The 12,852-nt window shown below is 45.3% G+C and overlaps 1 protein-coding gene and 1 long non-coding RNA gene across 8 annotated transcripts in view; one reads left to right on the top strand and one right to left on the bottom strand.

Moving 5' to 3' along the window:
* Positions 1–369: 369 nt before the first annotated feature.
* Positions 370–4,872, bottom strand: LOC116980581. Its single transcript, XR_004414015.1, has 3 exons — positions 4,808–4,872; positions 4,425–4,509; positions 370–897 (listed from the first exon to the last, which is right to left on the bottom strand). It is a non-coding gene; the product is annotated as an uncharacterized LOC116980581 (long non-coding RNA).
* Positions 4,873–4,962: 90 nt separating this feature from the next.
* LOC116980579 (pleckstrin homology-like domain family B member 2) overlaps positions 4,963–12,852 on the top strand; it is a 120,511-nt gene continuing 112,621 nt past the window's right edge. For 3 of the 7 annotated variants that reach the window (XM_033032949.1, XM_033032947.1, XM_033032944.1), the window contains exon 1: positions 9,627–9,749. In XM_033032949.1, the coding sequence (XP_032888840.1) occupies positions 9,717–9,749 (33 nt within the window). In that variant the 5' untranslated portion in view covers positions 9,627–9,716. Of the gene's footprint in view, positions 5,034–9,625; positions 9,750–12,852 lie in introns of those variants that run through there. The other 4 variants (XM_033032946.1, XM_033032945.1, XM_033032943.1 and 1 more) reach the window with 4 other exon arrangements.

Raw genomic sequence — 12,852 nt, 5'->3', positions numbered from 1 at the left:
ACAATTAAAGTTGAATCTGAATCTGAATCTGAATCGGTAGTTGACGTTTCGGGTTGAGCCCCTTCTTCAGACTGGTTAGGGATAAGGGAAATGAGAGATATGGACGGTGTTTAATGGACTGTTTCCTTTATCATCGTTAATCTTTGCATATATTTCATTCATTGTTCTTTATCTCTCCACATCACCATCTATATCTCTCGTTTCCCTTATCCCTTAACAGTCTGAAGAAGGGTCTCGACCCAAAACGTCACCCATTCCTTCTCTCCAGACATGCTGCCTGTTCCACTGAGTTACTCCAGCATTTTGTGTCTAGCTTCAATTAATGCTCAGCAACACTGGAATTCCATACAAAGCAACGACAATAGACTATTTTCCTTTCCAGGTATGCGTATACTGATTTCTAGTCTTTATTGTAAATTAGGAGAGTAATTGGATCACATAATTTTATGTTTGAAGAATTCACTTAGTCCGTGTCATAACATTGATTGTCTTAAGCATTACATTAGTTCCTGTGGAAAGTAGGATTTCTATTCCACACCTGGGGTGTAAAGTGGTTGAACTACATCTGTAGTTTAGTAAAACTATGTGAGCCAAGTTCTATTGCTGTCTCACAGTTCTTGGGCATTTTGGTTTTTGTTTTTGGTTTAGTTGTAGGGTGCTTTCTCAGGTTTTATTTAGCAAAATAAGGTATTTTTTATTTTTATTTTTAAAACCTTCACTTAAGGTACTCATCTTCAATCCCTGTAAATTGTAACTAAATTAAAATAGGTAGAAGGAATCTCTGTGGACCAGCAGCTCAATTATTTATTCTGCAAATTCTTCACATGATGAGTGCCTCGAGTCTATCACCACTTCCATGTGAGCGTTTGCTCTTCAGACGTTTCCACCACACAAGACCTGCAAATCTAAAGGCATTATTGTGTAAAAAATAAATGGTCCTTATTAGAACAGTCAAAATATCCAGTGGTTCAAAACTAGGAGGTCACCAAATTGATTAGAGATGACTAACCAATCATTCTTATGTTTCAGTTATTAGTTTCTCAAGTTAATTTTTGTGGCCGTAATACTTGAAGAACAGGATATTTAAATGTGTATGAGAATTGTCATTAATAAATTGTTTTCAGGGATAGCTTCTAATGTATTGTTGGGAAAGTGCAATGTCTATGTTTCCAATCAACAATTACGTTTTCTGTACTCTTTTCTGATTTGTACAAATAAATATTTTAAATGACGCTCTGATTATTCAATTTGCTATTTAAAAGGCAGAAGAAAACTGAAGGTTCATTGTCTTTCTTGATATAATCAAGATATGATCACGGAATTGTTGGATCTCCAGTCACTAGGAGAACCATGTGGATCAGGAGTTCACATGGAATCATTAGTTGCATCACTGAAGGAGGCCATTAGATCCATTCTGTTTACAGTACTCGCAGATGCTGGAATCTCTGGAAAACAAACTGCTGGAGGAACACAGCTGGTCAGGCAGTAACTGTGGTGGGAGATGGATGGCATTTTGGGTCAGGCCCCTTCGTCAAACCGATGGAGTAGAAAGCTGGTAAAGTGAGATGGAGGCGAAGCAATAATCCATTGGGTACCTGCTTGCTCTTTGCAAGAACAATCCAGCCAATCCCAACAAACCCCATCCCCCTCCCCTATTATCAATTTCTACCCCCACTCCTGCAAATTCTTCCCTTTCCCTCCTAACACTGCAAATTAATTTGCCCTGGTAGCACATTTCATTATGTTACATCTGATTCTTTTGTCATCATCTTTATTGGATGTCCCCTTGTTCTTGACCAATCCACCAATAGGAACAGTTCCTCTCTATCTGTTCTGCCTACAGCCTTCATGAACTTAAATCTCTGTCCAGTATCTTTGCAACTCCATCTGTTCCTAAGAGCGAAATCCCATCACCTTCAAATTCCTCATCCCCAGGAATCACATTGATAAATATCTTCTGCACCCTCTAAAGAATTCCAAAGCAACTATCAAAAAATAGAAAAACGGAGAGTGGAAACGTTTGTTTATTTGGAGGTGACGACACACAAGGATGGTTGATGGTCTAGGGAGTTTTTTGGGAATGCTGAGAACTATAACAAAGTTATATTTATTGGGTCTCTGAAATTGATTGAGAAACATAACTCCAGTCTGGAATCAGATTCCAAAAGATAAGGGACAATATCCCGATGTAACATTCTGTTAGCTTCACTAAACAACAGCCACAAACCAAAGTGATGAAGCCTGGTGATGAGACCACCAGTGAAGAATGAACGCCTTGTGTGAACTGTTGGGTACACTCGGTTCCAAGCCCTTCTGCATCAATTGGAACAACGGATGGATGCTGCACTTTGGTTAATTGGTGACTGGAAAGTGATGGACAATAATCCAGCTGAGATTGGGTAACTGGCTGAAATGGATGGGAGCACTCATATAACCATATAACAATTACAGCATGGAAAACAGGCCATCTCGGCCCTTCAAGTCCGTGCCGAACACTTACTCTCCTAGTCCCATCTACCTGCACTCGGACCATAACCCTCCATTCCTTTCCCATCCATATACCTATCCAATTTATTTTTAAATGATAAAATTGAACCTGCCTCCACCACTTCCACTGGAAGCTCATTCCACACAGCTACCACTCTCTGAGTAAAGAAGTTCCCCCTCATGTTACCCCTAAACTTCTGTCCCTTAATTCTCAAGTCATGTCCTCTTGTTTGAATCTTCCCTACTCTCAATGGGAAAAGCTTATCCACGTCAACTCTGTCTATCCCTCTCATCATTTTAAAGACCTCTATCAAGTCCCCCCTTAACCTTCTGCGCTCCAAAGAATAAAGACCTAACTTGTTCAACCTTTCTCTGTAACTTAGTTGCTGAAACCCAGGAAACATTCTAGTAAATCTCCTCTGTACTCTCTCTATTTTGTTGACATCCTTCCTATAATTAGGTGACCAAAATTGTACACCATACTCCAGAATTGGCCTCACCAATGCCTTGTACAATTTTAACATTACATCCCAACTTCTATACTCAATACTCTGATTTATAAAGGCCAGCACACCAAAAGCTTTCTTTACCACCCTATCTACATGAGATTCCACCTTCAGGGAACTATGCACAGTTATTCCTAGATCCCTCTGTTCAACTGCATTCCTCAATTCGCTACCATTTACCATGTACGTCCTATTTTGATTTGTCCTGCCAAGATGTAGCACCTCACACTTATCAGCATTAAACTCCATCTGCCATCTTTCAGCCCACTCTTCCAAACGGCTTAAATCTCTCTGTAGACTTTGAAAATCCACTGAATGCGGTACATCCGAAAGGAAGAGCATAGAAGGAATTAGAGGAAGAAGGGTTTTGGAAATGGATTTAATTTCTTATCAAACCCCAAAACCACACGATGCCCTAGGATGGAGAGGAGGAATCCTCAACCTACATATCAGAGAACTCTAGGTTTCGGATGTTTGATATTGAGCACCCAGAGTCTTGACTATGCAAACTGAGTGCTTGCACCTTGTGTAATGAAGAGTTTGGAGCAAACTAAGTGTGTTGGTGTTGTGCTTTAACTGGGCACAACAGTGTCCTCTTCCATCATGGAAAGGGATTCAATGATTCTCAATGAAGGACATCATTATCCCCAGGTGATTTTTTTTGCAATGTGAAGGTGTTATTGTACTTTTTAAACCTTTTAAAGTCACAGGCCTCCAGTCCAAAAAGCAACCTTCCACCAGCACCCTCTGCTTCTTTCCATGGAACCAAATTTCTATCCATTCAGCTCTAACCTACCAGAGCAGTCTACATGCAGAACCTTGCAGAGTGCCTGCTGAAATCTATGTATACAATGTCTACAGCTCTACCTTGGTCGAGCTTTTTGGTCACATCCTCAAAAAACTCAATCAGATTCGTGAGGCAGGACCTCCCACGTACAAAACCATGTTGACTATCCCTAATCAGTCCTTGTCCATCTAAATGTATGTATATCCTATCGCTCAAAATCTTCTCTAATAACTTTCCAACCACAGATGTCAAGGTCACTGGCCTGTAGATCCCAGCCTTTCCCCTTCATCCCTTCTTAAATAGAGGCACAACATTTGCCACAAATCTCAGCCAGAGCTCCTGCAATTTCCTCTCTAGCTTCCCACGGCGTCCTCTGATATATCTGATCAGGCCCAGGAGATTTGTCTATATTCATACACGTCAGGACCTTCAGCACCTCTGTGACCGAAATACTGACTGCTCTCAAGACATTTCCAGTGACTGTCTACCACAACTCAAGTGTCCTGACCCAAAATGTCATCTATCCATTTCCTCCAGAGATGCTAACTGACCCGCAGAGTTACTCCAACATTTTGTGTCTATCTTTGGTGTGAGATGTGTTGGGTTGTACCCAGGATGGTGTGTGAGTGCCGCTTTGTACTCACGGTAGTTATTAGTGCTGTACTAGCTCCTAGAGTTCACATAGAACTTGGATTATTTTCTCTGGAGAGTCGGAGGCTGAGGGGAGACCTGCGAACAGTATATAAAATTATGAGAGGCATAGGTCGGGTAAACAGTCAATATATTTTTCTCAGGATGAAGATTTCAAGGTCAGATGGGGAAATGTAATTTAAAGGGAACGTTGGGTGCAATTGTCTTACACAGCAGGTTGTGGGTGCCTGAATCGTGCTTCCAGAGGTGATGGTGGAGGCAGATACCACAGTGGCGTTTAAGGGGTTATTAGATAGGTAAATGCAGGGAATGGAGGTAAATGGATCACATGCAGGCAAAGGAGATAGTTGAACTTGGCATTGTGACCAGTACTGACATTATGGGCCGAAGGGTCTCCGCATTCATGGTTGCACTCGTGTCCAGCGCGCCGCCGGGTCCGCCCGCTCCCCGCCCCCGTGTGCGCGCCCCCCGCTCCCGCCTCCCCACCCCCCTGCCTGCCCGCCTGCGCTACGTGGCCGGAGGGAGGGAGCGGCGGCCGGGGGGAGGGAGGGAGCGCACAGCGGTCCGGCCCGAGGGGCGGCGGAGCCGGCGACAGGCGGAGTGTGAGTACCCGAGCCCTCCCCGGAGCCCAGGCTCGCACTTCCCACACAGCAGGGGCCAGGGCTGGGCTGGGCTGGGGAGAGGAGCAGCCTGTTCACGCCAGGGTCTTTGGGGGACGTAGCGATGGCTGTGGCTCCTCTCCGCAGCCAGCTGACAGGGCGGTTTAAAGGTGTATTAATTACCATGTCTGACAGTCACTTTCTTTCTTCCTCCTTCTGCACTCCCCCACCACCTTACCTCTTCCTTCCAGCCTCCTCCCCCAAGCTACCCCCCCCCCCCCCCCACTTTCACAGCACCTCCATCCTCACCTCACGTCCCCCATCCATCCACCCTCCCTCTCTCATTTCCTCCTTCTCCCCTTCCACCCCTCCCCCTTTCACAGCACCCCCATCCTCACCTCACGTCCCCCATCCATCCATCCACCCTCCCTCTCTCATTTCCTCCTACCCCCCCCCCCCCCACTTTCCACACCCTCCACTCCTCCCTTCCCCCCTTACATATCCCTTCCCCCTCCCCATTCCTCCAACCCCCTCCCATCCACAACTCCCTCCTTCCCCACTCCCGTCCCACTGGCCGCCTCCTACTGCCCCCTCCCGCATGCTCTTTCACCTCTTCACTCCTCCGCTCTCCTTCTCCCCCTCTCCCACTGTTCCCCTCTTCCCCTTTCTCTCTCCCCCAGGGTGTGGTGGTGGGGTAAGCTGAGAGCCTGTTGGTGAACCTAGAGACATCGGTGAAGAGAAGGGATGAGGGATGATTCTCAGGACAGGGAACCAAGGCTTGTAGCTGGCTCAGTTTGGCGCAGTTTGATCCGGTGTCAGCAAAGTGGAACGTTAATTTGAATTATTGTAGCATGGAATTTTCAGCTCAGTGACTTTCCCTCCATTCCTTTTCATCTAAACCCGTCTATACACTAGTTCCTCCTTTGTGGTTCGGTAGCTTCTCCCTGAAGGCATTTCTTGTGATAATGAGAATCGTATCTTCCCAATGGCCATGGGCCATCTGAAGGCAGCTGCAGGGCTGTGGAGAGGGAGCCATTCAGGGCAACACGTGAAGCAGCAGCTGGAAGCAGGAGCAAGAGGTCTGAGAACAGTGGAAACCAGCTGCATGTCTATGCAGGATAGACGCACAGTGCTGGAGTAACTCAGCGGGTCGGGCAGCATCTCTGGAGAAAAAGAATGGGTGATGTTTCGGGATGAGACCCTTTGCCCACCACCCTGGGGACCCAACACTTTGTGTCTATCTCCGCCACTTTCTTGGGTATAAACCAACATTTAGTTCCTTGTTTCTACTTCAATTCATGGCAAAGCAATTATTTTATGTTATCAACACGGAGTCTCAGTTGTAAAAGGCTATGAGTCCGTCCTTGTGGTGACAGCCCAGGATGACACTATCCTGCCAGGGTTAGTTGTGAAAACGATCAACAGAAATAAAAGCAGCAGTAGACCATTGGGCCCCTCGAGCCTGCTCTACCCTTTCAGTACACGGCTATGCACAAACATCACATCCCTACACTAGCCCCATATCCCTTAATTCTCCTAAGGTCTCTCATTTCTACCCTGACCTTATGGGGCGACTGAGTCTCCACAGTCTCTTGGGTGGAGAATTTCAAAAATTCAGCATTCCCCAGTTGAAGTAATCTCTCTTTGTCTGTTCTGAGAGGTGAACCCCTTATTTTGAGACTGTGCCACCTGGCCCCTGGTATACAATGCACTTACCCAGTCTGATCAGTTAACACCTCCCCAACCTGTGACTTCTACCACTGAGGAGACCAGGGCAGCAGGGGCATGGGAACCGCCCCCCCCCATCCCCTCCCCAAATTATCATGGAATGTCCCTTTGTTGTCACTTGGTCTAAGTCCAAGAAATTTATCTCCAAAGGCACTGTGTGAGCCCTTTCATCAGAAGGACTGCCGTGATTCAAGATGGTGTGATTAGAGATGGACAATGAACAACATCCCTGCCACTGATAGACACAAAATGCTGGAGTAACTCAGCGGGACAGGCAGCATCTCTGGAGAGAAGGAATGGGTGACGTTTCGGGTCGAGACCCTTCTTCAGACTAACACTACCTTGTCATGCCCATTTATGCTTAGTACATTTCAGTGAGATCACCTCTCCTAGATGCACTTCCTCTCTATTAGGTAGGAAGACCAGATTTTAAATAATATTCCAGCTACTGTTTGATATGAAGTGTCTTTATTCTAGACTCAAAGCCTCTTGACAAAAAAATAATATCTATCACTTGCCAGGCTTTGTCCTGCCCCTACTCTCTTCCCCCTTTCTTCCCCACTCCTCCCCCACCACAATCAATCAGAAGAAGGGTTCCGACTTGAAATGTCACCTATCCATGTTCTCCTGACATGCTGCCTGACCCACTGAGTTACTCCAGCACTTTGTGTCTTTTTCTAACGGCATCATGACTGGAACAGACATTGTGGGCCAAAAGGCCAGTTCCTGTGCTACACTGTTCTAACAGTGAGAGGGTTAACCAGAGGTACAAGGGAAATACCAGCAAATGGACGGATCAGCTTGCAGAAATGTTGGGATGCGTTTTGCAAAGTTCAAGGTGTACAGGCAGACTGAATGCTGTGTGTTGATGTGAAAGAATGTCGAGATCTAAATCTTTACAACAAATTCATCCAATGAGATTTTAAATGGGCGATACCTTGAAATGCTGTCCGATCTTTATCATTCCTTGTTTAAATATTTAAGAGTAGGATTGCATGCGTTGTCCAGACTTTGATATGAAAGGTAGAACAAGCTTTTTGTCCACACAAAGCTGTGCAGCACTCAAGCTTCAACAGGAAAGTGTGCCCCAACATTCGCCATCACTCACTGACAGGAATGTCTGGACATATTTGGTTCAATGTTTATCCTAAATGGCAGCCTGTGCTGTGCAAAACCTTTTCTTGAGTTTCAATCAGATAAATCTTTTATCTGCACAAATCCTTCTCCTGGTCGCGGGTGAAAGTCTGTTCTCAACCCTGATCAAAGATTCCTCTCACAGGAAGTTTGCTTGCGATGTGGGACCAATGCCATCCATACGCAGGATAACAGGATGATGAGTGGGATGAAACTAATGATATGGCAGGGCAGTGTTGAGTTTGAACCTGCCTAATCCTCAGTGTTCTTGTTCATAGTTACAGTAAAACCTAGTCAGGCATGGAGCCCTCTCCACTTGCCCACTTAATCGGCACTCCATCCATCATGTTAAACACTAATACACCACCGGTACAATGTGCACTGTGGTTACTTGCCCGAGCCGATCAAACGACATCTACGCAACCCGTAACTTCTACCACTGAGGAGATGGGCAGCAGGGGAATGAGAACACCACCACCTATAGATTTATTACCCAATCCTCACTTGGAATTGTATCACTGCTCCTTCATTGCCACTGGGTCTAAGTCCTGGATCTTCTGCTCCAAAGGCACTATGAGAACCCCTTCACCAGAAAAACTACAATGGTTCAAGATGGTGGTGAATAGAGATGGACAATGAATATGCCTGTTCAAATAAGTGTTGGAGAAACAGTGCCCAGAAATCTGGAAACTGAATAAAAAGGCTTCCATTTCATATAGCAAAAACCTCTCTGCACGGTTGCCAGCGGCAATATCAAACCAACAGTTGGTATTGAGCCCCATGAGGGAATGTTGGTGCGGGTGATCACAACCGATCGAAGCATATTTGAATGGTGGTGGTGACACTTCAGGAAGGAACTCCAGAGGTTAAGGTCTTGGGCCCTGAGTGGACAGTGTGCACAGCACTCCCAGTGAGCCAGATTGGGGAGCCAATATCTATCACTTGGTAGGTTAATTGACCTCTGTAAATGACCCATGGTATACAGGTGAGTGGTGGAATCTGGGGGCGTTGATGGGAATATGGGGAGATTAAAATGAGATTAGTGTAAATGGTTGGTTGATGGTCAGCATGGATATAGCAGGCCGAAGGGCCTTTTCTGTGATTTATGGTTCCATGACCAATTTGAAGAATGCAGATAAGGTGGGGTTGGTGGGGAGGGAGAGAGTGGGTTGCTTTAGATTCTACATTGGGGAGGAGGTTGCCAAGGTCACAGTGAGCGAGACAAAGAAACGGAGGAGGTTAGTCAGCATCTCTGGAGAAAAGGAATAGTCGACGTTTCTGGTCGAGACCCTTCTGCAGACACGGTAGTTTGAACGGGACGGGAGTTCTCTGCGGGGACCTGGCCAAAAGCCAGCTCTCTCTCAGCAAAACCTGGGCAGATTACTCGTCCATGATCACATTGTGAGTTCTTCCTGCACTCAAACAGATTCCAAGTTACTACCTTCCAAAGTACTTTGCTGGCTGTAACGTGCAGAAGGATGAAATGCATTGTAGAAATGTTGTAATTTATGACTGTGTATGCAGCCTATCTTGTGTTGCAGGTGATTCTGAATATTAACAGCTGAGTTACACAGTGATTTAAATAAGTTCATTCCACATCCATGCAACCACAACTATTTCAGTCCTGCTGGTCAATTCTGCTTGTAATTAATAATTTATTACTTTGTGCATTCCTTTCCCCAAATAGTCCAATGATAGGCACCATCCCTTTACGAAAAGAAACAGTCTCCTGGGGCAGCAGCCTTAAGGCCAGATGTCCGCAGCTGGAAGTCCCTGCATTTCACAGTCAGACTATGTACGGGTTGTGGTGTAGCAGCGGGACTCATGAATTTACAAACACGGCATTTATTACGAAAGGTACATGGAACAGGAGACCTGGAGTCAATACCAAATGTAAACAAAACTCTCTGCATTATATCAGCCATGAGAATCTGTTAGCACTACTATTGAAGTTACTTCATGGAGGTGACTTACATAGTCATGGGGAGATAGAGCACAAAAAACTGGCCCCTTGCCTCATTGGGTCCATGCTGACCATCAAATACCCATTTTTACACTAATCCTACCCCACACATATTATTCTAACCACATTCCCCTCAACTCCCCCAGATTACACCTCTCACCTGCACACCAGTGACAATTTACAGCAGCCAGTTAATCTATTAAATTAGGTGGCACAGCAGTAGAGCTGCTGCCTTACAGCACCAAGGGCTCATGTTCGATCCTGACTATGGGTGCTGTCTGTACGGAGTTTGTATGGTCTGGTTTCCTCCCACATTCCAAAGATGTACAGGTTTGTAGGTTCATTGCATTCTGTAGAATTGTCCCCGGTGTATAGAATGTGAAACTGGGATAACATAGAACTAGTATACGGGTGAGTGTTGGTTGGGGCGGATTCGGTGGGCTGAAGGGCCTGTTTCCATGCTGTGTTTCTAAACTAAGCTACCACCGAGGATATGGGAGGAAACTAAGCACCAGAAGAAAAGACACACTGTGACAGGGAGGACATGCAAACACCACACAGACAGCACTCAAGACCAGCTGTGAGGCAGTGGCTCTACCAGTTTCACTACTCTGCAGAACGTGGTTACAGTTGAGGTAGCACACCTCAATTGAGGTGCAAGAGCCTTGTAAATAGTCTTTAGCAAAATCTGTCCTACAGATTAACCCCAATTAATCAGTTGTACCAGGCATTGGTTGTAATGTTTATTAAGAAACTTTATAAAATGGAGCAACATCGGGAAGGAAGTATCCAACCTATCACACTTCCCTGCTTCCTTATCTAGCCTGTATGTAATTATCTATTCTCTTTTAAAAGTTCCTCCTCAACTTGCGTCCGTTGACCTTTCAGGAAGTGCGCTACAAGATCTTAATGTTTACTGTATAAAAACATTGCTTCCTCACGTCACCTTTGGTGCTCTTGTCAATGACTTTATGTTTACATCTTTCGTTATGACTAATCAGACCAGGGTCTAAACTTAGAACAGGATTAAAGGGTCCTTCCACAGTCCTCGGCTCCCTGTGGCCCAAACACCAGAAATAAGAGTCATCAAAGCATTCAGTACGGACACGGTTCGTCCTGTCATAAACGAAAACCAATTGTCTAACCGAGTAGTCCCACTTGCCTATGCCTGGCCATATCCTTCCAAACTTTTCCTATCCATGTACCTGTCTAAGTGTACTTTAAAAGCCATCATTGTACCAACCATAACCACTTCCTCTGACGGTATGTTCCATATACCCACCACCAAAAGTATCCCTCAGGTCCTTTTAAATCTTTACCATCTCACCTTAAATCCATTCCCTCTAGTTTTAGATGCCCCTCCCCTGCAGAAAAGACTATAGCTATTCAGCTTGTCTGTGTACCTCATGATTGTATAAGCCTCTGTAAGGCCACCGCTCAGCCTCTCATGCTCCAGGGGGAAAAAACCCCGGTCTATCCTGTTTCTCCACGTAACTCAAGCCCTCCATTCCCAGTAACATCCTCGTAAATTTTCTGCAACCTTTTGAGTTGAATGAAATCTGAAATCAAGATGTAAAATATTGGAAATGCACAGCTAATCAGGCAGAGAGAAGTAGACATTAGAAGTGAACATTAGCACAATTTTCAATTCCATCCACAGTAAATCCAGCAGGGTCTACATCCAGCAGGACCTGGACAACATTGAGGCATAGGCTGATAAGTAGCAAATAAAAAACTATCCACATGGCAACCTCCAAAATGTAAACGTGTGCTCACCTGACCTTGACCATCAATGGCACTGCCATCTATCAGACCCCCATTATCTATATCTTGCTGCTGATCACAATTGACAAGAAACTAAATTGGATCAACCGTGGTACAAAAGCAGGGTATCCAGTAGTCAGTGAATCATCTGACACCCCCAAACCTTTCCAGCATCACACGGGCCGAGTAAGGATTATGATGGAGCACCCTCCAGATGTCCAGATGAATTCAGCTCCAACAACTCAACACCATCTAGGCCAAACCAGCTCACTTGATTGGCACCCGATCCACCACCCCAGACCTACATTCCCTCCACCAGTCGGGCACACCGTTGCTTGCCTGGGCTGTTCCAACAGCACCTCTCCTATACATGATCTTTACCACCAAGAGTGATGAGCAACTGTAGATGATGGAATCTTGAGCATAACACAAAGTGCTCTAATAACTCAAGGTTCAGACAGAATCTGTAGGGAGAATGGAAAGGCAATGTTTTGGAACAAGACCCTTCTTCAGACTGTGAACTGCATACAATACTGGACGTAATACTCGAAATAACTGCACACAATTATCCAAACACAAGAGATTGGGAAGGATTGCACAGTTGATCCTTTGCCCTTTTGCACAATGCGGCAAGGCAGGGCCAGTGAAACCAAACAAAGTCTCCTCTTGCTGGGCATGCTGTTCTGTTCTCTGCTACAAAGCTATCTGAAGCACTGAGATGCCCCAGCTAAGTGCTGTTGACCTCTCTTTTTCTACAGCTGTTGGAAGCTCATGCATTCCCTTAAGGAGGAATGAACCCCAGGTACTATATGCCCAGGCACGTGATGGAAGAAATGGGGTAAATCTCAGAAGTAACCACCATGGATACGCAGTATGATCACTTTTGATGGGGGTGGCCACCACTACCACTAATGCAAAATTAAGTTCCCCTTATAGAGCAGCCATTGAAGGGGTGCCACAAGGTGATGCTGGAATGGGAACTATAGATTGGGAAGAGGTTTGATAGATGAGCCATTTCTACTGTGAAGCAGAGAAGCAACTTACAAGAGTTCTAAGATATGGATTTGTACAAAATGAAGCGGAAAGATGACATTTTAATTGGCGATAGTTTATAATTCAAAGGAGACACAGCAATTGCAGAGGCCAGAGTTCTGAGTAATAGAAAACGCTGGAGGAACTCAGTGAGTCAGTCAACATCTGTGGAGCGATGGACAATTGGCATTTCAGGACAAG

Source organism: Amblyraja radiata, chromosome 14, assembly GCF_010909765.2.
Source record: "Amblyraja radiata isolate CabotCenter1 chromosome 14, sAmbRad1.1.pri, whole genome shotgun sequence".
NCBI classification, from domain to species: Eukaryota; Metazoa; Chordata; class Chondrichthyes; order Rajiformes; family Rajidae; genus Amblyraja; species Amblyraja radiata.
Note: the sequence above shows the minus strand (reverse complement) of the source record. Positions and strands in the feature narration are given on the sequence as shown.